Source organism: Poromitra crassiceps, assembly GCF_964638095.1.
Source record: "Poromitra crassiceps genome assembly, chromosome: 12".
NCBI classification, from domain to species: Eukaryota; Metazoa; Chordata; class Actinopteri; order Beryciformes; family Melamphaidae; genus Poromitra; species Poromitra crassiceps.
Window position 1 is genome coordinate 37,507,448 of NC_139632.1, and position 26,857 is coordinate 37,534,304.

Below are 26,857 nucleotides of genomic sequence, written 5' to 3' on the forward strand. Positions count from 1 at the left end.
TCAGATCAAAGTTAAAGCAGAACTCTGGCCATCAGATTTCAGATCAAAGTTAAAGCAGAACTCTGGCCATCAGATTTCAGATCAAAGTTAAAGCAGAACTCTGGCCATCAGATTTCAGATCAACGTTAAAGCAGAACTTACCTGTAAGAAGCGGATGAGGTAGCAGAGCACCAGTTTGTTGATGTGAGGCAGGCCCAGCACCACATTGACGGCTGCCTCTGGGCTGTCGTAGTGACTGATACACTCCTCATAAAACTCATGCGGGATCAACGGCTCCTCCAACTCCCTGTACCACAGCTTCAGAAGAGACGCTGTGGACACAGACATACAGGCAGACAGACAGGCAGGCAGACAGGCAGGCAGACAGACAGACAGGCAGGCAGACAGACAGACAGACAGACAGGCAGGCAGACAGACAGGCAGGCAGGCAGGCAGGCAGACAGGAAGGCAGACAGACAGGCAGACAGACAGACAGGCAGGCAGACAGACAGGCAGGCAGACAGACAGACAGACAGGCAGACAGACAGACAGACAGGCAGGCAAGCAGGCAGACAGACAGGCAGACAGACAGACAGGCAGACAGACAGGCAGGTAGACAGACAGACAGGAAGACAGACAGACAGACAGACAGACAGACAGACAGACAGACAGACAGAAAGAAAGCAGGTTAAGACTTTAAATTCCTGCAAATCCCTGTGGAAGACTTTTGCTGAAATGTTAAGTTAACATTAGCTAAGTTAGGTAACCTCGATGAAGGCTATGGCATGATGGTTTTTTTTTATATTAAAGCTTTGTTGTTTATTTTCCAAGAGTCGCTGGATTTTTTTCAAGCTTTGTGATTCATGAAAAAAGCGACAGATCTTTCTTTCAGTTTCCACTGTGACCCTGATGTAAGATTCTATGACTTTTACATGACTTTCCATTTCAAAGTCGGAGCGCTTCCGTGACCTAAGAAAAATGTCTTCCTTTCTGGTTTATGCATTTTATTTTATTTTTAAGGGGCGAACTAAAAAAACTAACAAACAAAAACACACACAATGAATGTGTGAAGCAAGTTGGAAAATACAAACTCCCTAACTTCCTGTTCTGAAATACACATCTCAAAACTCGTTGATCTTCCAGGAATTATAATTTTTTACCCTAAAAGCTTTAGAATGAAGAAAAATCCAACAATTATGAACTTGACAAAGCAACAGAAGAAAACTACAAAAATGGGGCAGAAAAAAAGCGTGTCCCTTTTAGAGATGCGCGGATCGGCTCTGATGCCATCCGAATCCACAGGTGCGCAATAAATCAACCACCCGACACCCACCCGAACTAATTATTTTCTACGATTTATAGACCCGCCCCGCCCCACATTCCAGAGTTTTCAGAGTGACTGTTTTCTTTAACTATTTACTTTAAAGATTAGAGAGGCTCCTTTCAGTAATTAAATGTTTCCAGTGTGTTTATTTATGTATGTATGTACAGTACACTATGCTGCGCTCCTGTTTCTCTCTTGTATAATAGAAATGAGAAATAATTGTTATTAGTGTCTACACAGCGTCACTCTTAATGGGGAGACGCACTTATCGTTTCTGCTGCTGCTAGATGTGCTGTGTGTGCAACAGCGGACCTTTGGGATGTGTAGAACACAGAACATTAATTAACATTAGATCAGATCCTGACGGCGTGTCTGGAGATTTATTGAATCAACTCTGGAGATTTATTTAATGAAGTTTTATATTTATATATAAGGAAGAATGATGTAATAAAGTGAGGCTGCTGTGCCTCCCTCGTGCGTAAATGCTCACTGTGAGTTAATGAGCCTAATATCTCCTGTGTTGGACATGACAGCGCACGAGCAAAAAAGCAGAAATGAAGCTTAAAATATGTTCACATTTTAGAGAATGTAATTAATATTTTCCTTGTTAATGATGCATTATTTCACCCACCCGCAACCCCTCCTCTATTAACCAGAATGTTAATTTCCCTTGGGTCAGATGTGACCAAAGGCCACAAATTGATTCATTTATTTGATCACACTACAACTACTGTAGACTAGAGGGTCAGTTCTGCTAACATCCACGCGCAGCATTATAATGTTGCAAAAGAAGCTGGTATTCTAGCTATCATGCTGCCTTCAGGTGCTGTCGGAAATCTCACAATTTATGAGTTGGGTGCACCTGAATGATATAAAAAAGGGGGTAAATAATCCAAGGAGACGTTTACAGTGTGTGTGAGTGAGTGAGTGTGTAAGAGTGTGTGTGTGTGTGTGTGTGTGTGTGTGTGTGTGTGTGTGTGTAAGAGTGTGCGTGTGTGTGTGTGTGGGATGTGTACCTGGGATGTGCGGGTCTTCCAGCCCTGTGGGGATTTTCCATTGGTCCACTTGCAGCTTGAGGGCGTTCACTTCATCTATGTCACCCGGAACTCTGGAGGTCACAAGGTCACAGGCCTGTTACACTTCTCTCCCAAGTCACAACTCGGACTTTAAGCTCAGAATTCAAACACTACTAGGGTATGTGGCCCTTAATATATCCTCTAGCCTGGTAAACCATCCTGATCACGTGACCTCACATTCTGTTTGCCATTTTCAGAAATCACAAAGTGCACGGGCCAATCAGGGACCCGCCTCGCAGTTGTCAATGTAACCGGCCAATCAGGGATGCCGCTGGCAAAACAGTATCCCGAAGCAATGAGCGGTTAATGTTGACGTTAGTAGAGGAGGAAACACAGCCATAAGTGCCGTTATTGCAGAATTAGACTCAATAACAACAATTAAACAAGAGTAGTAGCAGAGTTTCTCGGCAGAAAAGTCGTTTTTGCCGTTCTTATGAGTGGATTTGGATTGGATTTGGCGACACTGATTGGCTGAAGGAGTTGCCCACTAAACTCCCGCCCACTAAAAGGGCTGTGAACGGATTGGAGTACAGACTGATACGGAGAGTGAAACCAAATGTGAGGTCACGTGACCAGGATGGTTTCTACCCTCTTCTGTACTGAGGCCGCTGAAGCGGTTGAGTAAATAAAAGCACAGGAGGAAGGTTGCCTTCTGTTCCCTCCCTCACCTGAAGATGCCCTCCGTCTGGTCTCCATTGAGGCCCAGCACCTCCTCAGACAGGCGGGTCTGCACCCAGGGCAGCTGGCGGTCGGGGTAGCGCTCCTTCTGGAGGGCCATCACCTCCTCCAGGGACGAGCTGAACATGGACGGGCTGAAGACGGCGTTCCTGGCGTGGTGGATCTCCTCCAGGCAGGGCTTCTGCACGCCCTGCAGACAGAGAGACACAGAGAGGACGAGAGAGACAGAGAGAGAGGGGGGGGGAGAGAAAGGGGTGGGGGAGAGAGACAACGAGAGAGAGAGAGAGGGAGAGACAGAGAGAGAGAGAGGGGGAGAGAAAGGGGTGCGGGAAAGAGAGAGTCAACATTGGTGTGGGAGAAGTGCATATATATATATACACATACATACATACATACATACATACATATATATATAGAGAGAGAGAGGGCTGAATGTCCCCCCTTTGCACCACATTGGTCTGCTGTATGTCCCCCTGTGCAACACATTGGTCTGCTGTACAGTATGTCCCCCCTGTGCAGCACATTGGTCTGCTGTATGTCCCCTCTGTGCAGCACATTGGTCTGCTGTATGTCCCCTCTGTGCAGCACATTGGTCTGCTGTATGTCCCCTCTGTGCAGCACATTGGTCTGCTGTATGTCCCCCTGTGCAACACATTGGTCTGCTGTATGTCCCCCTGTGCAACACATTGGTCTGCTGTATGTCCCCCTGTGCAACACATTGGTCTGCTGTATGTCCCCTCTGTGCAGCACATTGGTCTGCTGTATGTCCCCCTGTGCAACACATTGGTCTGCTGTATGTCCCCCTGTGCAACACATTGGTCTGCTGTATGTCCCCCTGTGCAACACATTGGTCTGCTGTATGTCCCCTCTGTGCAGCACATTGGTCTGCTGTACAGTATGTCCCCCTGTGCAGCACATTGGTCTGCTGTATGTCCCCCTGTGCAACACATTGGTCTGCTAGTATGTCCCCCCTGTGCAACACATTGGTCTGCTGTACAGTATGTCCCCCCTGTGTAACACATTGGTCTGCTGTATGTCCCCCCTGTGTAACACATTGGTCTGCTGTACAGTATGTCCCCCCTGTGCAACACATTGGTCTGCTGTACAGTATGTCCCCCCTGTGCAGCACATTGGTCTGCTGTATGTCCCCCCTGTGTAACACATTGGTCTGCTGTACAGTATGTCCCCTCTGTGCAGCACATTGGTCTGCTGTATGTCCCCCCTGTGTAACACATTGGTCTGCTGTATGTCCCCCCTGTGCAACACATTGGTCTGCTGTATGTCCCCCCTGTGCAGCACATTGGTCTGCTGTATGTCCCCCCTGTGCAACACATTGGTCTGCTGTTAGAGGTGAGCAGGGTAGCACCAGGTTAGCACCAGTCACACACTGGCCTGGGTGTGCGTGTGCATGTCCACTAAGTGACAAATTGTCTCGATTAGCGCCCTGTTGAGATACTGGCACCACATGTCTCACAGGCGCCACGCCAAACCTGCCTGCTACCAAGGACTGGCATCGCTGCCAACACACACATCACACAACGCGCACACACACACACACACACACACACACACACACACACACACACACACACACACACACACACACACACACACACACACACACACACACACACAGTGTAAAGACTAATGGTCCAAGCCTGATGATATTTTAGAGAACCATTACCTACTGTGCCGATCTCACTGAACAAAACACTGAGATTGTTCAGAATGAACGTTAATAGGTGCAGAAATATGGTTGTAATCAAACCCCCCTTCCACCCCCACCCCCCCCCCCCGATCTGAGTTATAGCCTAGTATATGCTAACTCTGACACATGTGCAGTCACCAGCCACTTCTTTTCACCTGACAGCGAGGAATTTAACCGGCAGGACGTAGCATGTGGGAGGATCACCCATACCCCCCTCCCCCCCCCCCCCGTTCCCCTCCCCCCGAACGGAACAGGCACCCCGCCCGGAGGAGTTGTAAGCAACCCAGCAACCTTAATCTGAGCAGACATGACAGACAGACAGACAGACACACACACACACACAGGCAGGCATACAGACAGACAGACAAGCAGGCAGACAGAAGACAGACAGACAGACAGACAGACAGACAGACAGACAGACACACACACACACACACACACACACACACACACACACACACACAGACAGACACAGACAGACACACACACAGACACAGACAGACACACACACAGACAGACAGACAGACAGACAGAGACAGACAGACAGACACCATACCTTCTTGGCACCCGTCAGAGCAGCCTTGGTTAGTTTGCGGTAGCAGTATTTGGCGTAGCTGCTGATGGCCACTCCTGGAGAAAGAAACAGCTAGAGTCAAACAATGCCGGCAACGTGGATGCGGGGGAAGAGGCAGTTCGCTCGTTGTTAACACAGCTTCTTCACTTCCATAGTGACAGACAGCTTCAAGTCCAGCTCAAACGACATTGCGAGAGTATCTAACTTCCATCTCACGACGTCCTTACCGGGCAGGATTCAACAACAGTCTAATACGTTACAAACACAACATAAATCCAGGTCACAGAGCCTGGCTGGCTCACTCACTGCGGCCATCCCCCAGAGGGAAGAACCGAGCAGACAGCCTTCCCAGCCGGGGAGGGAGGAATGCTGCTGGCCAGGGAAGAGGATAGCAATATTGCGAGTTATGAGTTATGATGAGCCAATTACGCATCCTTTGCATCTACATTAACCAAAGATATTGACACCTTTCTTGTCCTTTTTTTCATGATTATTTGCACAGATATATGAACATTTGTGGTGGGCTGAGAATCGTGTAGTGCCTCCTTTGACCTCCGTGCTGTTTGTCGTACCCGCCCGGCCGTGTGGTGTGGCGCAGCATCGGGTACATGACGTCATGTACTACCCACTCCCCTCCCCTCCATATGCATAAGCTACTCCTGATTGGTCTATCGTCTTGTGCTACTAACAGACATCCCATGTCAAAACGGACATGCCGTGAGATAATGGACGACAGACACACGCCACTTATAGAAGCGGCTCCACCGCTTAAATAAAATGATTACTTATTCAGCTATTTTAATTAATTTTTGTCTTTTCTCATATACTTCTTTGCACAAACATAGCCCTTAATACCAATGCTGGGTTAAGTTGCCATTCAGGTTGTGGGATTTCTTGAAAATTCAAATACTGAAAATTGCTGTGACAACAACAAATGCTTTAATCATTGGAAAATTAACTGCAGAGCAGTTCCGGCTGTCAACTTCTTGACATCTTCAGTTAAGATAATGTGCTGCCTCATATAAAGTGTATCTTGATATCCTACAGTTATAGCATGAGAACGGACCAGACAGTGTCTTCATAGTTAGACAACGGAAAGAAGAGAAGGACAAGAAAAAGATTTGTAATGTGTCACTGGTATCATTTAGGCTCTCTAAATTCACTATTCCGTCATCTGTTGCAATTTAAATAATATAGCCAGAAAAACACTGCAAGTTTCATGAGGGCCAATGAAATCCATTCATAATTCAGAAAAATCCTGTAATGATGGATTGCAGATTAGGAGCTGTGAGGGAAAGACACCAGGCATTTCCACTGAGCAACCTGTGCAGGACCTCTGAAGGTGTGTGACTGGTGATGTCATTGATCCTAACCCCCTGTAGGGGGAAGCAAAGCACCAGTGCAGCTCTCACTGTGCCTGAACCTCTGGGAAAGAGGAAGAACGTGACCACTTTTAAACTCTTTTGACTGAAGTACTTCATTCAAGACCACCAATGAGGATTTTGCATGTCTCTTAATTAAACGTTGCTTAATATGAAAGTTGGGTCTGGGATGTTGATTGGCAGCTGATGTTTTTGCATCTTGACCGCCTTCATCCTTGTCAATACAATGCTTGATACGCAGTCGACATTGGGATTGGAGTTGATGCATCTCATTGGTTTTCTGCTTGGAATATAGCAGGAACTGGTCTGGTCTATTTGTTGGATTTTATACTGTATCTGTAGCAGTCAAATGCCAGCTGAGTCAGATGACTAGTCTAGTTTTGGTTCTAACACTTGAAGGAGGACACTGCTCTCGCTGGCCCGACCTCTCTCCACAGTGTCTTCTTTGCATTAAGCATCTTGGGTGGCACTAAACACGCACGAGGCAGCGACGGTGCTCTTGCAAAATAGTGTTGGGGGAACTTGTTTTGCTGGAACAAAGTGTCTAAATCCCCACTAAAGAAAATGCCACATAAAACCATAAAACACATGTCGAGTATGTAAAACCTGCCATTTTAGCATGTAGGTTGCTAGCTCTCAGGTTGTTGTTGAGGTAGCGATGTTGACATTGAACACAGATACTGGAAACGGAAGGGGAGGAGAATTCTGACTGAAGTGGACGGCACAAATAGCAGCCTACTTCCATTGAGTCAGACTAGGAGGACACTAAAAAAAGAAGAGCTGCTGAATTGAGTCGAGCTTTAACCAGACATGGAAGAGTGTGATTGGATGACTGTTGAACATGGTAGTTAGAGATCCCCCCCCCCGCCCACCCCCCCCTCCATATCATCCTACGGTCGATCACAAAACTCAGGTTGCTCCCCCCCAGGACTATAGGATGACCATGAGATCTCATGTTTGTGTTTCTCTGCTCATTTCCTCAGTTGAGTTTACCATGAAGGTCAATAAGGACGCAGAATCAAATGAAATGGCAGCCTATTCTTTCTAAATGCAAAATCCATATCACATTAAGTATGATCCATTTACGCTTCGTTCACACCAGAAGCATGTCAGAAGCAGCACGCACTGATGTGAACTGTACTGATGACGGCACACAGCGCATGCGCCTCGGGCAAATGAGGAAGTCACTTTGGTTACAGAGGGAACCCTCTTTGTTAGTTCTCGCTATGGATTTACTTAGAAAATGACCGTTTCCCGTAACTTTGGATGATCATTTCATGGCGTGGTGAGTACACCAGTCACAACATGTAGGCTACATGTGCGTGTTTCTGGTGCTGTTGGAATGTGTATTTTGGGTGACTGAACAGGGTCAGGCAGCTGTAGCATAGACTGCCATTGTAGTGCTAAGCTAATAGCAGTGAGGGGTGAAACACACTTTCTAATGCACGCACAGTGAAGATAAAGGCATCTACATTATACTTTTACTATCTGCAATATGGCAAATAGGCAGATCTCCAAAAATGTTAACAAGGACGCCGAAAGGAAACTGCCTCTGTGAGGCGTTGCTTCAGTGTCGGATATGCTTTTGGGCTGTTGTGTGTGTGTGTGTGTGTGTGTGTGTGTGTGTGTGTGTGTGTGTGTGTGTGTGCTGCTCCCTCACCCTTGGTGTCATTGAGCGGGTCCATGTGTCGGTAGATGTAGCCCTCCAGGTAGGAGTGGAAGCGTGGCGTTGGTGGGAAGAAAGCCAGGCAGATGGCCATGAGCTCCCAGCCTCGCTCCAGGCTGTCGTAGCGGAAGTTCTCCGTGGTCTGACGGCACAGCTGGATGTACAGCTCGTCACGCAAACCCTGGTGGCTCCAACCACGCACCACCACCTGGGAGAGAGAGAGAGAGAGAGAGAGAGGGAGAGAGAGGGAGAGAGGGAGGGAGAGAGAGAGAGGGGGGGGGGGAGACAGAGGGAGAGAGGGAGGGAGAGAGAGAGAGAGGGAGGGAGAGAGAGACAGAGATTGAGTTGAAATGCTTAAGCTTCTTCTAAAGTCCCAGAGACACACACACACACACACACACACACACACAACTTCAAAGAACTAGCGGCAACAAAGGACGACTGTTGCGTCGTCTCACATCGCCTGTGTCAGGAGCAAAACGTTGCACTTGAACACACCACAAAGACACAAAGACTACAGTCGACGGACAACTAGCGCGTTCATCCTGCGCCTGAGTGAGACCGAAGACTGAGTGAGACCTAAGACTGAGTGAGACCTAAGACTGAGTGAGACCTAAGACTGAGTGAGACCTAAGACTGAGTGAGACCTAAGACTGAGTGAGACCTACGACTGCGGATATACAAACCAGATACATGAAACAAAGCAGTGTTTGCCCACCATTACCGGACCACTCTCGCTCACCACTTAAACGGTTTCATAATATAGCTACTTCTAACTGGGAATATGGCTGATAGAAAGTTGCAAATGGCACCGGCGTTGTCAGCCCTTGTTCTGGAAGAAGAAAGGAAGAGGTGGAAAAATAAGGAGAAACCGCAACAAATGGGTGATATCATACAGAGACAGGCTCAAGAGACTTTCCCGAGGCCACGCCGTGACAATATTTGTGCATTGGAATGATCAGATGAGAAGAAGTTGAAAAACGAGAAGATCATTTTGTGCGTGCCCGCTCTCTTCTCGTGCACCGCTTCGCTTAACCAGCTGACCAGTCAATCAGAGTGATTTCTCTCACCGTCCAGGGCCACAAACGCTACCCGACAGTCCAGACATTGCCGACGGCCGGAAATCGCCATGATGTGTCAGGACTTTCATGCTAAAGACGCGGGGTTCAGTGCTCTTTGGATAGAAAAAGCATCACGTATCGTAATCATATGGAACAAGAAGATCCAAGGCACTTTATTCCACTTGGCGAGTCATTTAACTTTGTAACGACTCGCCAAACACAAGAAAGACTTTTCAACAGATCTTTGGAGTGCCTTGGCTCTTGTCTTTCTGTAGAATTCACTCTTTTGGCTCATGCTAACCTAATTAGCAACCAAATCTGAGAGCTGCATCAGACAAACAGCTGCTAATGAAAATGGGCCGCTGCGCGAAATGAGAGATCATCAGCTCATTAGAGGACATATCTTTGTAATATAAACAACAATTAAAAGAGGATAGTGTGTGTGTGTGTGTGTGTGTGTGTGTGTGTGTGTGTGTGTGTGTGTGTGTGTGTGTGTGTATGCGTGTGTGTGTGCGTGTGTGCGTGTGTGTGTTTGCCCTAGCCTAGAATTTCAGCGCAAAATATCTGAGGCCTCAATTGAGAAATATTGGCCTTCAAGAACCTACAGTGGGTCTAACTAAGGCACAATAAATGGTACAGACATAACGTCTTCATCTTGTGGTCCAGACTTGACAGAGCAGCTTTTTCAGGTTGTGGACGACAGACCTCCAGGGCGACGTGCAGGGGGTCGATCTTGGAGCGACGGTCTCCCATGTAGGTCTGGATGAGCTTGAAGATCTCCACCGCTTCCTTCTTCACGTTGCGGTCCGAGGTCACGATCATGGGCTTCTTGATGGGCTCGCTGCTCCAGGCCAGCATGTTGGCGATGGACACCTTCCTCCGAAACAGACCCTGCGAAAAACATGGAAGAGAGCTCAGAAGAAGGGACAGAGAGAGGGCGCGAAGGACATCAACATACCAATGTGAGCAATGTCAATGGAAAGAACAGTGAAAAGCCAGAGAAAAATGAACCGGTAGCGTATATTCCATTGCTAAGAGAGAGAGTGAGAACTGTATGGGAGTGTGAGAAGCTGTATTAAAGCAGTTCAAATCCCTGGACCAGCTGGAGAAATGTGGGTCAGGGGAGTTAAGTGAGTGTACAGCTCTCCCTCCCTACCACAGATGTGCCCTTGAAGTTTGAACAAATCTCTTAAAAGGATACGTTTGGTGATTTTGGACCTCTGTATTATTTGCGTGTCTTACATACCTGTAGTGCTTGGTTGGACCCACAGAGAATACTGACTCTAGAGTCAGCTGCCAGGTGAAACAGAGATCTGTTGCTTCTTGCTGCTAACAATGAGCAGGGGTGGGCCTTACCGTTAGGCCTTGGGCCCCAAGCTACCTAACCTAGGGCCCCAAAAAGCCGCTTCTACTCAGACATGACTGGCTTTCAGAGACTGCAGCAGGCCAAGCTTTAAAGCCTCTTCTACTCAGACATGACTGGCTTTCAGAGACTGCAGCAGGCCAAGCTTTAAAGCCTCTTCTACTCAGACATGACTGGCTTTCAGAGACTGCAGCAGGCCAAGCTTTAAAGCCTCTTCTACTCAGACATGACTGGCTTTCAGAGACTGCAGCAGGCCAAGCTTTAAAGCCTCTTCTACTCAGACATGACTGGCTTTCAGAGACTGCAGCAGGCCAAGCTTTAAAGCCTCTTCTACTCAGACATGACTGGCTTTCAGAGACTGCAGCAGGCCAAGCTTTAAAGCCTCTTCTACTCAGACATGACTGGCTTTCAGAGACTGCAGCAGGCCAAGCTTTAAAGCCTCTTCTACTCAGACATGACTGGCTTTCAGAGACTGCAGCAGGCCAAGCTTTAAAGCCAGAATGAAGATACTGGTATCATATGAAACTAGACCTAAGGCATCCATTGACGAGTGAAAAACCGACGTGGCCATTTTCAAAGGCGTCCCTGGACCTCTCACCTCAAGATATCTGAATGAGAATGTACCTACGAGTCTCTCATTTACATACATTCCCACTTTATGCTAACCCCATGCAGTTTTTGGATGCAGTATACATGTGTTCTCTTCGCCTATTCGATTTGAAAATGTCTGCATACTGGGGTCCCTGCAGTCTACCCTGACTTTTCCACCCCCTGACCAAGCGAAACCTTTGGTCACTCACAGTGGCGTTTTGAGCCCGGTGAAGTGGTTACAGCAGCAGTAGTGGGCTTAGCTAACGTAGCTAACAGCTAGCTCGCTATTTAACATACAGGTGTGTTGTTGTTGCAGCAGCGCTCTGGAATCAGGGTGGGAATTACATGGAGGCCATGGATTACAGACTGTAATCCGTCATCGGTAACGTTAGATTAGTCCCGCCGCCTACATCGACCAGCCAATCAGGCACCAGTATCTGTCCTGAATAACCAACCAGCCAATCAGACACCAGTATCTGTCCTGAATAACCAACCAGCCAATCAGGCACCAGTATCTGTCCTGAATAACCACCAGTGGATGGGCCTGGGTCCAGACCCATATGAAGAGTGCTGACAACTGCGATTCATATGGGGCTGGATACCAGGCTAAGCAGTCAGGTTTTCTGGGGGGCTGATTCTGATCATTGATCAGGAAAAAAAAGAATAAGAGTTTGAGCCACTAGGAAGTGAAAGAAACAAATCGAGATGACTTTGCGAGAGCATATTATTTTGATATAACGGCGGGACATCAGTAAACAGTTCATTTAAAAAGCCAGCAAAAATCAGCAGGGAAGCTGGATCACAATGAAACTCCAGGTGGACGAAGGGCACACAGTGATTATGCAAATGTCTTTAAAGCTAAGCTATGCACGTGTGCAGACACACACGTACGGTCTGTGTGCGCGTGTGTACGCCTTCTCGAGTACCTGCGTGTGTTTGTTGAAGTGCTTGGATGCCCAGTTCTCGATGTCGGTCTCCGAGGAGGGTTTTCTCAGGGTGAATTCTGGGAAGACTCCGCAGCTGGCGCTCGGCATCATATTCCTGGCGTTCCGACTGGCCTCGAACTGGGCGCAGGCTCCCAGGTCCTCCGACTGACCGGGGGGAGAAAGACAACGAGGGAGAAAGACAGAGTGAGAGAGGAGATGGCAACACATACAGTATCTCTGGTGTTGCTGCATAGAATTGAACAACAGATACTTATGAGGAATTTGATCATTAAAATCAGTTCAGGGTTCCCATAGGCAACACTTTAAGTATTGATTCATTCTACAATAAATATGTAATATGTCAATCAAACTGCATTATATCGATCATATTATCCAGATCCTGTTTTTAATAAAAGTCCAATATCGGCCCCATGTATCTGTCTAACCCTAGTATCCAGTTATGTGTAGCCCAATCAGCAACTTCCGTCTTGGAAAAACGAAGCAAACACGGAAAGTGCCAAAAACTGCAGTTCTTTGAATGGCCACTTGAGGCTGGCTCCAAAAGAGAGTCATTCCCCATAGACCCCCCCATCTTAATGTCCAACTTTCCAGCAGAAATAAACATGTTTACAGCCTGGTACAAAATACGGTTTTGTCTTTAGATAATTTCAACATTCATGACAACTGTATGGGGGGAGCATTTTTATATAACTCATCTGTTTATCCAGTCTATGGAAGAAGTCAGATTGTATAGAAAGTGAATGGGGAAAATGACCCTACATCTCAATGGATGTATTACCTCAGTAAACACTTGAAAAGTAAAGACTTTATGGTCTCAATCTCTAGTTTCAAGTCTTCTTCAATACAGCATGATGTTCATGTAAGGTAATGTATGGTCCCCTTTAGAGTAAAATACACGATAAAGCAGGCTATGCTTTGGGACGTGATTGACAGGTAGCCTGTCAATGATTGCTCATGCGCAGTTCGCTGATCACGGACCAATAGCAGGTGGTGCTGCAGCTCTTCTCATCCAAGATGGCGACGGTCAAAATGTCAAACTCCAGCCTTCAAAACACGAGTCCACAAGCCAATGGGTGACGTCCAGGTGGCTATGTCCATATTTTTATACAGTCTCCCTGGTTTGTTTCTAGATGTGTGTGTGTGTGTGTGTGTGTGTGTGTGTGTGTGTGTGTGTGTGTGTGTGTGTGTGTGCGTGCGCACACGCGCGCGTGTGGTCAGCCTGTCTAGGTGCAGCGATAGTGTCTGTCTCTAGCTACAGAGGAGCCAGCAGTGTGATTATTATATAAGCCAATGTGAGGCTAGCTGTAGCTGAGCAACATCACATGAAATATTGATGGCTTCCCAGCAAGGTGGGGCTGTAAGCCAGACCTGACAGGACCACTCATTGTTTATGTGTGTGCGTGTGTGTGTGTGTGCGTGTGTGTGTGTGTGTGTGTGTGTGTGTGTGTGTGCATGCGCGAGTGTGTGTGTCTTACCAGCATAAAAGCTGTATCACGATGTAGATGGCTATATTGCAGAGTCCATGTAAACTCATAGATTAAGAACCATTCTGCAGATTCTCCCGCCATGTGACATAATCAAAACTCATTTGCATATGAAGAGGATTACAGGAGATTTAACTGTAACAGTGGGAGGATTACCGGTACGTTGACTTTGTACAATAACACAACTTTTACTTTCATGAATGATCTCCGACACTGATATTATTAGTTAGCATTGTTGTTTTCACTGCGGCGGCAGGGCACTATTTACAGCGACACACAGGGAGGAGGGAGCGGAAGCCGCTCTGATTGACATGGTCGGAGCCAATGACAGAGCTTGTAACAAGCGGGGAGCGGACATCCGGCAGCGACTGAAACAGTCGCTCCAATGGGAGAGCAGTTGTAGAGCAGGGGAGGGCTTATGCCAGCAGCCTGTTTCCGTGCAGCCAGACGACTCTCACGGAAGGGAGGGGAGGCTGGCCAGCGAGACTAGGAGCCAGGCTACACCAGTGGAGTTTCTCGGCGGAAAAGACAAAGGTGTTGTCTGTCAAGGCAAGTACTCCCACCCACTGAAATCACTGTGGACAGCTTGGAGTCCAGACTGATACGTAGACTGAAACAGAATATGCGATCACATAATCAAGATGGTTTTGACCAGGCTATAATTAAAGCTCTTTAACTGTAAATCTTCTCTTTTTTCACACAACTCCCACAACCCTGTCATCGTATACGGATGATATTTGATAACAACTACGTGTGGGTTCCTCAGATCTGTTCGTCTCCATGGCCTGGTGCCATACATGCTGCTGTACCTGTGAGGGGTGAAGGTAGGGCTATGTACCTGTGAGGGCTGAAGGTAAGGCTCTGTACCTGTGAGGGGTGAAGGTAAAGCTATGTACCTGTGAGGAGTGAAGGTAAAGCTATGTACCTGTGAGGGCTGAAGGTAAGGCTATGTACCTGTGAGGAGTGAAGGTAAGGCTATGTACCTGTGAGGGCTGAAGGTAAGGCTATGTACCTGTGAGGGGTGAAGGTAGGGCTCTGTACCTGTGAGGGGTGAAGGTAAGGATCTGTACCTGTGAGGGGTGAAGGTAAGGATCTGTACCTGTGAGGGGTGAAGGTAAGGCTATGTACCTGTGAGGGCTGAAGGTAAGGCTATGTACCTGTGAGGGCTGAAGGTAAGGCTATGTACCTGTGAGGGCTGAAGGTAAGGCTATGTACCTGTGAGGGCTGAAGGTAAGGCTATGTACCTGTGAGGGGTGAAGGTAAGGCTATGTACCTGTGAGGGCTGAAGCTAAGGCTATGTACCTGTGAGGGCTGAAGGTAGGGCTATGTACCTGTGAGGGGTGAAGGTAAGGCTATGTACCTGTGAGGGGTGAAGATAAGGCTATTTACCTGTGAGGGGTGAAGGTAGGGCTATGTACCTGTGAGGGGTGAAGGTAAGGCTATGTACCTGTGAGGGGTGAAGGTAGGGCTATGTACCTGTGAGGGGTGAAGGTAAGGCTCTGGGGAGGCCAGGTTGGTCTGGACCGAGAGGCTTTTCTCCAGCAGGGCTTGAGGGAAGCCCAGCCGGTCGAAGGTGCTGCGTTTCCAGTGGAAGTGTCCATCGCTCTGGGCCAGAGCCTCGTCCTCGCTGAAGGCCCTGACCACGGGCCCCGGCAGCGGCAGAGGCAGCGCCCCGTCGCTCTCGTAGCCGTCCTTGGAGCCGCCGCCCTGCGCCGCGCCCCCTCCCTGCCCCGGGCCCCCGCCCTGCCCCGAGTCCCAGCTGCTCCTCTGCTTCATCACCTGCTGGGCCTCCCACGCCAGCCGGGCCTGGGCCAGCACCGCCTCCGACATGGTGCCCCCCGCCGACGCCTCGCCCTCAGGCCCCCCGCAGCGCCCCACCAGCTCCTGGGGGAGCGACGGCTTGCGGCTCTTGCGCTTGCGGTTTCCCCCGGGGGAGAAGGCGCCGGGACCCCCCGTGGAGGAGGAGGAGGAGAAGGAGTGATTCTGGCTGGACGTCCAGGATATGGAGTCCTCGTAGAGCAACCTCTGGCCCGCCTCGCCGCCCTCGCCACTGTAGTCCAGCAGTAGCCGGGGGTCCCTGATCAGAGACTGGCTGTGCTGCAGGGTGTACGAGCCACCGTACGAGCCCCCGTAGCCCCCCGTGGTGCCGTAGCGCAGCAGGCGGTCGGCCGTCTTGAAGCGCGGGCTGGAGGACGACTGCTCCACGTACACCAGCTGCTTCACGTACTCTTTGCCCACGGGGCTGTACTCCAGGCTCTGGGTCTTGTCCGGACACTTCTGCCTGGTGAGGACCAGCTGGCCGTAGGGCGACCCCTTGGGGGAGTGATAGAGGGGGGCTGACGACTTGCGTGCGGGCGACTTCCCGTAGAAGGCGGAGTCGGAGAGGTGGTGCATGTCGGTGGGGGGCTCCTCGTAGATGGGCGGGGGCTGGTACTCCGACGGCGGCTCCTCGTACAGCGGGGGCTCGTAGGCGTAGCGCGGCGAGGGGGGCTGGGAGTCGGCCGAGGAGCGGCGGTGGGTGCCGGTGCCGCCCAGCTCGGCGCGCTTCAGGAAGGGAGACTGCCGGCGTTCGGCGTAGAGCACCGGGGAGCCGTCCCCCTCGCTGGGGGGGTTGCCCCCGGAGGAGCGGCGGGTTCGGGAGGCGGTGCCCCCGGTGGAGGGGGGGCCAGGGGTGGGGGGGTCGCAGGGGGAGTAACCGTTACCCTGGTGGGCCAGGAAGCTGGGCTCCCTGTCCGTCACCTTGATCAGCATTCGCTCCTTTGTGCCGGTGTTCCACCTGAAAGGTGAAGTCCTGAGAGGAGAGGAGAGGAGAGGAGAGGAGGAGAGAGGAGAGGAGAGAGAGGAGGGGAGAGGAGAGGAGACGAGACAAGAGGAGGGGAGGAGAGGAGAGGAGAGGGGAGGGGAGGAGAGAGGAGAGGAGAGGAGAGGAGGGGAGGGGAGGAGAGGAGAGAGAGGAGGAGAGGAGAGGAGAGGAGAGAGAGGAGGGGAGAGGAGACGAGACAAGACAAGAGGAGGGGAGGAGAGGAGAGGAGAGGAGAGGGGAGGGGAGAGGAGAGGAGAGGAGGGGAGGGGAGGAGAGAGAGGAGGAGAGGAGAGGAGAGGAGAGGAGGGGAGAGGAGAGAGAGGAGGAGAGGAGAGAGAGGAGGGGAGACGAGGGGAGACGAGAGGAGGGGAGAGGAGAGGAGATGAGAGAGAGGAGAGGAGAGGAGAGGAGAGGAGGAGAGGAGAGGAGAGGAGAGGAGAGGAGAGGAGAGGAGAGGAGAGGAGAGGAGAGGAGAGGAGAGAATTAATCATACTTTATTCAGGTCTGGGGTCAGATAGATAAACAGCTGTCTGTCAGATGCACAGTGCAGAGCCTGCCAATACTTTGAAGCAATGAAGACAAGACATATGTGACAGTTCTGGGTAACAAGTCAAGGTCATTTTTCACTTCTTTACAGATTATGAAACACTGCAGATTGTAAACTCAAAGATGATGAAAAACAAAACCTTTTATCTTGATTTACAATCGCTCCCCCCCATTCCCCCCCTCCCCCTCCCCCCTCCCCCACCCACCCCCAAATCATGTGACAAACCGTATATCTGCCAAGCCTAAACACAATGCATTTCAATAAAGTATTCTTGGACATTTTTGGTGGCCAATGATCAGCATGCAGGAGACTTTGCCATAGCTGATATCTAACTGGCACCAGCCTCAATCAGTCTGGCTCTGGTCCATTCACACTCATTCATTCTATCTTTTCAGCTGCTCCACCTTCAGTCTGCCCTGTTTGTCAGACAGCGGGCCAAACTCCACCCTGTTTGTCAGACAGCGGGCCAAACTCCACCCTGTTTGTCAGACAGCGGGCTAACTCCGCCCTGTTTGTCAGACAGCGGCCCAAACTCCACCCTGTTTGTCAGACAGCAGCCAAAACTCCACCCTGTTTGTCAGACAGCGGGCCCAAACTCCACCCTGTTTGTCAGACAGTGGCCCAAACTCCACCCTGTTTGTCAGACAGCAGGCCCAAACTCCACCCTGTTTGTCAGACAGCGGCCCAAACTCCACCCTGTTTGTCAGACAGCAGCCAAAACTCCACCCTGTTTGTCAGACAGCGGGCCCAAACTCCACCCTGTTTGTCAGACAGTGGCCCAAACTCCACCCTGTTTGTCAGACAGCAGGCCCAAACTCCACCCTGTTTGTCAGACAGCAGGCCAAACTCCACCCTGTTTGTCAGACAGCAGGCCAAACTCCACCCTGTTTGTCAGACAGCAGGCCCAAACTCCACCCTGTTTGTCAGACAGCGGGCCAAACTCCACCCTGTTTGTCAAACAGCGGGCTAAACTCCGCCCTGTTTGTCAGACAGCGGCCCAAACTCCACCCTGTTTGTCAGACAGCGGGCCAAACTCCACCCTGTTTGTCAGACAGTGGGCTAAACTCCACCCTGTTTGTCAGACAGCGGGCCAAACTCCACCCTGTTTGTCAGACAGCAGCCCAAACTCCACCCTGTTTGTCAGACAGCGGGCCCAAACTCCACCCTGTTTGTCAGACAGCGGGCCCAAACTCCACCCTGTTTGTCAGACAGCGGGCCCAAACTCCCCCATTTGTCAGACAGCGGCCCATACTCCCCCCTGTTTGTCAGACAGCGGGCCCAAACTCCCCCCTGTTTGTCAGACAGCGGGCCCAAACTCCGCCCTGTTTGTCAGACAGCGGGCCAAACTCCGCCCTGGTTGTCAGACAGCGGCTGGAAGAGGGAGGCCATTATGGGATGAGAAACAAGAGGTGAATTAGGCGAGGAGGGAAGTGTGAAATGGATTCAGGCGCAGTCTTTAAATACAGGCTGATACCCGAGGCCCACACTGAACAGTGGGAATGTGCTGTGTGAATGTTGTGTGTGTACTTGTGCATTGTGTGTGAATGTTGTGTGTGTGTGTACTTGTGTGCGTTATGTGTGAATGTTGTGTGTGTACTTGTGCGTTGTGTGTGAATGTTGTGTACTTGTGTGCGTTGTGTGTGAATATTGTGTGTGTACTTGTGCGTTGTGTGTGAATGTTGTGTGTGTACTTGTGTGCGTTGTGTGTGAATGTTGTGTGTGTACTTGTGCGTTGTGTGTGAATGTTGTGTGTGTACTTGTGCATTGTGTGTGAATGTTGTGTGTGTACTTGTGCGTTGTGTGTGAATGTTGTGTGTGTACTTGTGCGTTGTGTGTGAATGTTGTGTGTGTATACTTGTGCGTTGTTTGTGAATGTTTGTGTACTTGTGCGAAGAGGCTAGGATTAAGGGCGACAGGGGGCTGTGCTGGCAGCGGCCGCGACATGCTCCAGACCCATAGAGCTGTAAGCCACTTTCTTCTCCTCCACCTCCTGTCTCTCTTTTGACTGACTGATTGATTGATTCCTACTGAATCATCTACTGCTGCACTACCCACACGCACGGCCCTGTCCCTCTCCTTCAGTGTGCCCATCTTCTCGCTCTCTCGCTCTCTCTGTCAGTCTTTTGGTCTTTGCCAGGAACCCGCTGCAAAGTCAAACGTTGTTCTTCTTCTCATCCATAAATGATTCAAGAACATTTGACCTTCAAATCAATTGACACATTCCCTCGCCTTCCCCATCTGTCTCCATCCATCTCCATCACCGCAGCGCCGACCAGGAAACTCATTTCTCCTGCTCCGTCAGGTTACAGTCAGTCAGTTCTTCTTCTTACATACTAATTCTGCACATCATCAAGTGCCAGGGAGTGGGCAGTAGAGTCATTTGTTGGAGGATCTGGCCAGCCAAAGACTCATCTAAAAACAGATGTGAAGACATAAAATCGCTCCTTTCATTTGGCTAATGGCAGAGCTGTTATTCTCTTTATGACGGAACTGTCCTCAATATTGAGGTCAGTTTTCGGCAAAGCGGGGACAAATCTGTCAGTGCTGGGTGTTTTGACATTTCTGAGAAATTCCTGGTTTCCAATGACTGCAAAATAATTTCTAATGGATAATTAACTCCAGGAACTTTACCAAAGGAGTCATATTTAAACAGTTCTAAATCATAATCTATCATAAAAGGTGTGGCCTTTAAACACGATTAAAAATGTAATATCACCTATAGTTAATTACAATCAATGTACTCCTCATTCCCTATGGACAAGTTGAGCCTGGTTCCAGACTCCCTCCCACTTCCTAGTGATCGGTTTGGAGAAAATCAATTTCTGAATTAGCAAGCTATCTTAGCAAAATATGAAACATCTTGGGCCATGTTCAGACTAGGAGGCCAAATCTGATTTGTGAACTTTAGTGACCTATTAATGACTTTATCCAGATTGGTTTTATGAGTCTGGACGCTCCAAGTCTGATTTGTGTCACTTGTCTCAAACCACATATGGAGGTAGTTTCCAATCTGCTTCAAACGTGCTTTTGACGGATGTGTCTTCAGTGCGAACGCGCAGAGCCACCAAATCTGATTTGAACGTCACTCGCAACTCCTCATCAAATGCTTCTGTGCAGGAAAACCATGTCACCAATGTACGTATTTACTGACGCCCACGTCGTTACCATGGCAACCCATGCAGATAGGCTGTTTAGGTCTGGACACACAGATCCGACTTGAAAATCTGATTTGTGGCAGTGCGGACACACTCCCAAATCAGATTTGGGAAACCAATCAAGATAATGATGATTATCGGAAAAGACTAAAGACTAAAGACACACCTTTTCATGCTCCATCTGTACCCTTCTTGAACTAACTTCTTTCTCTCTCTCTAAAAAAAAAAAAAAAAATTACTAACTTAACTTTACCACTATTCCTTCAGATGTTGTAGTTGTCATAGACTGTGTTGCATAGTTGATTGCTCTATTGCTGACAAAAATGTGTAAGTCGCTTTGGATAAAAGCGTCTGCCAAATGACGTAATGTAATGTAATGTAATGATTAATGACTTTATCAGCAAATCAGATTTGCCTGTATTGTGAACATGGCCTTGGATAGCCTTCATCTGATCAGGCGCATTTTAAATTAAAGGGATAGTCTTTCTCAGCACAATCCATGCTGTGCCTCATAGTAGCTCTGGAAGGTTGGGCAAAAACGAATGCAAGGTCAATGGGGTCACGCTCCTGTGTGTACGAGCTGACTGAGGCTCACTGAAATGTCATCCACAGTGCACACACACACACACACACACACACACACACACACACACACACACACACACACACACACACACACACACACACACACACACACACAGTGCACACACAGTACATTTCAGAGAGCTTCAGTCAGCTTGTACATACAGGAGCGTGACCACATTGACCTTGCATTTGTTTTTCTACCAATCAACATCATCAATGGTAAGTAGCAAATAAGGCTAGACTTTTAAAACATGTGAAGTTGTGAACTATCCCTTTAAGCAGTGATAAAATAACAAGCAAATTTGCATCATCAGAAATCCAGGAGGTGAAGAAGCTCAGAGCCAGCAGCCACCTTGTAACCAACCAAAACATGTCATCAAATGGGTTTTTGTCCAAACATTTCTCTCCATAAGAGATGCACCTTTCTTTTATTTTCTTCAATATTTTGTTTTTATTTTTAAATTTTTAGAACAGACAAAAGCAAAACAAACTCAGACACACACACACACACACACACACACACACACACACACACACACACACACACACACACACACACAAACATACCAACATTACATTTAGAGCTGGGTATTGGTTCAAATTTCAAGAATCGATTCGATTCCGATTCACAAGGTTGCGAATCGATTAATTTAGATTTGTTTCGATTCGATCCGATTCGATTCCGATTCGATCAATTTCAATATTGATTTGTTTAGTGATACCAAAACGTGTTTTTTGACCTGTACCCTGAATTACATGACTGTCCAGTTATGTAACACAGTGGTTCCCAACCAGCCAAGTAGATACATGGGGAAAAAAAGTTGCAGACCTGTTGTCAATTTTAATGGTTTTAGTTACACATATATTTACTCACCAGGTGGTGACAAAGGGTAAATAACAGCCTTTTCATCTGTCAATAAAGACACTTTCACAATTATGCACAGTGATTTGATTTCAGCCTATATACTTTCTAAAAGTAGATATTAATGATCAAACATTTCCATTCATGTAGCCTACAGTATGTTTTTGTTTCAACTACAAACATAAATAAACGTCAACTTGAAACTATGTTTCAACTACCACACACAGCATAATATTTTATCCTGTTTATTTAAAATATATATATATATTATTATTATTTTTAATAAAAAAAAATCGATCTCTGGACATATGAATCGATAATCGAGGATTAAAATAAAAATCGATTAAAAATCGGAGAATCGATTTTTTGAACCCAGCCCTAATTACATTACTATATGATGCTACCAGCCGCATAAGGTGCATAAGTGCTTACAAGAGATGCTGTGCATGAAATCCCATGCAAGGAGTCCATGATAATTAATGAGCTGGGCGAGTTACTCATTGTTTCTAACCTCGTCAAAGTAGGCCAGAGATGCACCTTTCTTAAGGATTGTATTGTTGAAGTCGGGTAAACGTTTGCACTGGCTTCACTACATCCAGTGGACCGGGCCTGATCACACATGCTGCTTGGAAAAACGTGCCTGCTATGTGTTCTGTTCCTCTGTCTGATGTCCAGACCATCAGCTCCCGGCCTGCCTGCTGACCTCTGACAGTGTTTGCTGTGAGGAGCCACTGCTACGGCTTGTACTTTCCATTTGCACAGGTCAGCTTGGAAATTGCAGACTGACCTTCCCTTAAACTTTCTTTGCTTCATATTCTACAAACATCAGAGGTGAGGTTGTGCTCAGCATTGGCTGCACTTTGTGTCCTGGGTTTGAGTCTGGCCTGAAACCTTTGTCGCAGGCCATCCCCCTAGGGCCATATGATTTCCGCAAAATGGAAAAAACGGACAGAATGATGGGATTTGGTAATAAAAATCGTATCAACTATAAAACATGGAGTATTACAGAATTTACCATAATTTGGCTGAAATTGATACAAGTAGGCCTAATTAATTATCAAAATCAATGGTCCCCCCTATCTTTTGAGCCATTTTATGCAGAGCAAAAACAAATAGGAGCATAGCGACAACAAATATCCTGTGTGGTCATTTCTTATGACTTACTCAGTTCAACACGCTTGAGTGAGGGGGTACTACTCGCATGGCAAAACAGCTCAAGGGGTACACAAGATGAAAAAGGTTGGGAACTACTGCTCTATAGTGCCTGATTATGGCTCTTTGGCATGGTACAGCGGGCTGACAAAGGGTAGTAAACAAAAACTGCAGGTAACTCAGAACAAGCTGGTCAGGGTGGTTTTGGGTTTCGGACGGTCCACGTGACCACGTGGGCAGGAACCAACTACAAGAATTAAACTGGCTACCTGTGGAGGCCAGGGTGGCACAGATTAGACTTACAATGGTCCATAAGATAGTCATGGATAGGGCCCCAGTATACCTCACAAACTACCTCACCAGAGTAGGAGAAGCACACAGCCACAGCACCAGAGCTAGCCTCACAAACTACCTCACCAGAGTAGGAGAAGCACACAGCCACAGCACCAGAGCTAGCCTCACAAACTACCTCACCAGAGTAGGAGAAGCACACAGCCACAGCACCAGAGCTAGCCTCACAAACTACCTCACCAGAGTAGGAGAAGCACACAGCCACAGCACCAGAGCTAGCCTCACAAACTACCTCACCAGAGTAGGAGAAGCAGACAGCCACAGCACCAGAGCTAGCCCAGCCAACCTACAGTCAGTTAGGTGCAAACTGAAAATTGGTCAATGTTCATTTGCTTTCCAGGGGCCCAGTGAATGATCTGCTCCCACTGGATATTAAGGAGGCCTCAAGTCAAAGCACCTTTAAAGTTAAATTTAAGAGGTGGCTGCTAGATAGGGTTCCTGAGTAAGGGACTAGGCAGAAATGGCGTGTTGTATTAATTAGTCTTCTTTTGTTATGCTGTAATAGAGTAATTTTAGTTTTAGTACTAACTAGATAGCCAGATTTTATTACGAAACTACAGTATGTGTGGTGCAATGTCTGTATATTTAATGTACTGTATGTCGAAGAGCAAGGACCACAACGGAATTACGTTTTTATGTACTTTTTGTGTTATCCTTGATGCCTTTTTTAGAATTGCATGTACATTTAAATGTATGGCTTCTTTTTTTTTAACGGATCATCAAATAAATCTATCTATCTATCTATCTATCTATCTATCTATCTATCTATCTATCTATCTATCTATCTATCTATCTATCTATCTATCTACCCTCATGTTGGTAGGCAGGGAATCTACCACTGCACTACCCGCAATTATGCTGTTTAACTCTCTGCAGATCAATGAGATGAAAAGGTGCAAATGGTAGGACGCTGCCAGAGGCATGGAATATACATACCAAGTTCCTATTTGCATTTTAAGCACAGTGGAGTTCTTTTTGGATCTAATTTATGGAGAATGCATAGGGGGGTCTGTGCTGCCTAAGCAACATTTTGTACTGAATCTCCTTAAAATGTGTTGCTGCAGAATACACAATATACTAAACACTGGGGGGGGGAGTGTGTGTGCATGTGTGTGTGCGCGCGTGCGTGTGTGTGTGTGTGTGTGTGTGTGTGTGTGTGTGTGTGTGTGTGTGCGTGTGTGTGCGATAGTGAGTGAGTGAGAGAGTGAGTTGGTGGACACTGCAGATATGACAAGATCCAATATGCATGGGTGAGAGCAGATCTCCCCACCATCTGTACTGACAGTGTGCAACTGGAAGTGTCACCTCTCTCTCTCTCTCTCTCTCTCTCTCTCTCTCTCTCTCTCACACACACACAAACACACACACACACACACACACACACACACACACACACACACACACACACACACACAGGGATAAGGGAGCAACAGCAGGGCAGGTCTGCAGGATTAAACTCGATGACAGAAGCAGCTTCAAGGCCATTTTCAGGGTTAGGGTTAGGCCAAGGTTGGCCTGCCAAGACATTAGCTAGCAAGAGTTAGCGAGTTAACTAGCTTCCAGGTCAGTTTAGCTAGCAAGAGTTAGCGAGTTAACTAGCTTCCAGGTCAGTTTAGCTAGCAAGGGTTAGCGAGTTAACTAGCTTCCAGGTCAGTTTAGCTAGCAAGAGTTAGCGAGTTAACTAGCTTCCAGGTCAGTTTAGCTAGCAAGAGTTAGCGAGTTAACTAGCTTCCAGGTCAGTTAGCTCGCAAGAGTTAGCGAGTTAACTAGCTTCCAGGTCAGTTTAGCTAGCAAGAGTTAGCGAGTTAACTAGCTTCCAGGTCAATTAGCTAGCAAGAGTTAGCGAGTTAACTAGCTTCCAGGTCAATTAGCTAGCAAGAGTTAGCGAGTTAACTAGCTTCCAGGTCAGTAAACTGCATTAGCCTACCGCTATCCCAAGAGCTGTTCCAATTGCGACCGGTATGTCACATTTCTTTTGCCCCGAAAAACGAACTAATGAGTGCATGGAGACCGATCCTGAACTCTGTCCATCCTCTCTCTTTATGGTCCTCTCTGTATGTGTGTGTGTGTGTGTGTGTGTGTGTGTGTGTGTATGTGTGTTACAGTTCCTCCCTCTCTCTTTAATAAGGTCCTTGGTGTGTGGGGCACGGCAGAGCCATCTAGAGGTCAATGACTTCCATCTGCTGTGCACCCACTCTCTGACAAACGGCCTCTCGCTCTCCTTCACACGTTGATGACAGACCGAGAGGCAGCACCTAGGCAGCACGCTGACACCACATGGGCCTAGCAGGTTACTTCCACAAAAGGGACCATGCTGGTATAACTAAACACTGGCTCAGGTACTGTATGAAGTCATATGATTTGTTTTGTTTGTTTGTTTGACCTTGGAGGGGGGGGGGGGGGGGTCTCACTGAGGGCATTGCTCTCTTTTTCAGGGGTGCTCTGGAAGCTGACCAGTACAGCCACAGTCTGATCTGCTGGCCACGGAGCAGCTCCACTGGAGCGGTTGGGGTTAAGGGCCTTGCTCAAGGGCACCTCAGTGGTGGTGGTGGTAATGACTGGAATGAATGGAGGGGCAAGCACCGTTTTTTCCCCCACCCAGATTTATCCTGCCAGTCCCGGGGATTGAACCGACGACCTTCCGTTCACAAGCTCGCTTCTCTAACATTTAGGCCACCATCTGCCCCATGATGAAAGAGAATATCCTGCCACTTAGTTCAGCTGGCTTATATGTGCAGCTTTCAAATTTATATATATATATATATATAATTTTTTTCCCCATTAATTTTCTCCCCAATTTTACTCGGCCAATTCCCCCTTTTTCTGCCCCCCTCGCTGCTCCACCCTCTGCCGATCTGGGGAGAGCCGTAGACTAGCACCATGCTCCCCCCGATACACGTGCAGTCGCTTCTTTTCACCTGACAGTGGGGAGCTTCACTGGCAGGATGTAGCCCATGTATTCCCACTAGTTCCCCTCCGCCCCGAACAGGCGCCCAACCGACCAGAGGAGGCGCTACTGCAGCGACCAGGACACATACCCCTAATCCGGCTGCCCACCTGCTGTGCTGACACAGCCAATTGTGCCTGTATGGAGGCCCGACTAAACCGGAGGTAACACGGGGCGCGAACCAAGTGTTGGTAGGCAGGGGAATCTACCGCTGTACTACCCGGACGCCCAAAATGTAAGACTTTTTAAGACAAATTTAAGACTTTTTAATACAAATGCATGTTGTATAAAGCTATAAATGTGTACGAATTGTTAAGGGACATGAAGTTCCATCAGTACTGCAGATGGGATGAATATGAGTTTAAACTGAGGGATTACATGCTTCTTTATGGACTGACAACGTTCTGGCAGCCCTGGTGCTCCTGAAACCCTTTCAAAACTCTGTTGAAACAACACACACAAAAATCATGGCGGTCAAATGAAAAACAATGCTGTTTTCATGGAGATACGAGGTTTTCACCTGACAACAGTGATATTGTGCTACTAATCCTGTTTAATCTAAGAGTGGGCAGAGAAACCTGCCACTGCCTGATGTGAAAACAAGACGTCTAATAATAATAAT

At 48.1% G+C, this 26,857-nt stretch overlaps 1 protein-coding gene across 1 annotated transcript in view; it reads right to left on the reverse strand.

Annotated features, from left to right (window-relative positions):
- The window catches only part of LOC310786207 (rho GTPase-activating protein 39-like), a gene marked incomplete at both ends in the record, with an annotated part of 47,976 nt that overhangs the window by 214 nt on the left and 20,905 nt on the right, over positions 1 to 26,857 (reverse strand). The window contains 8 exons of the mRNA XM_083647378.1: positions 142 to 311; positions 2,320 to 2,411; positions 3,048 to 3,247; positions 5,322 to 5,395; positions 8,382 to 8,595; positions 10,154 to 10,339; positions 12,329 to 12,493; positions 15,310 to 16,624. Coding sequence (XP_083503504.1) covers positions 142 to 311; positions 2,320 to 2,411; positions 3,048 to 3,247; positions 5,322 to 5,395; positions 8,382 to 8,595; positions 10,154 to 10,339; positions 12,329 to 12,493; positions 15,310 to 16,624 — 2,416 coding nt within the window. The remainder of the gene's footprint in view (positions 1 to 141; positions 312 to 2,319; positions 2,412 to 3,047; positions 3,248 to 5,321; positions 5,396 to 8,381; positions 8,596 to 10,153; positions 10,340 to 12,328; positions 12,494 to 15,309; positions 16,625 to 26,857) is intronic.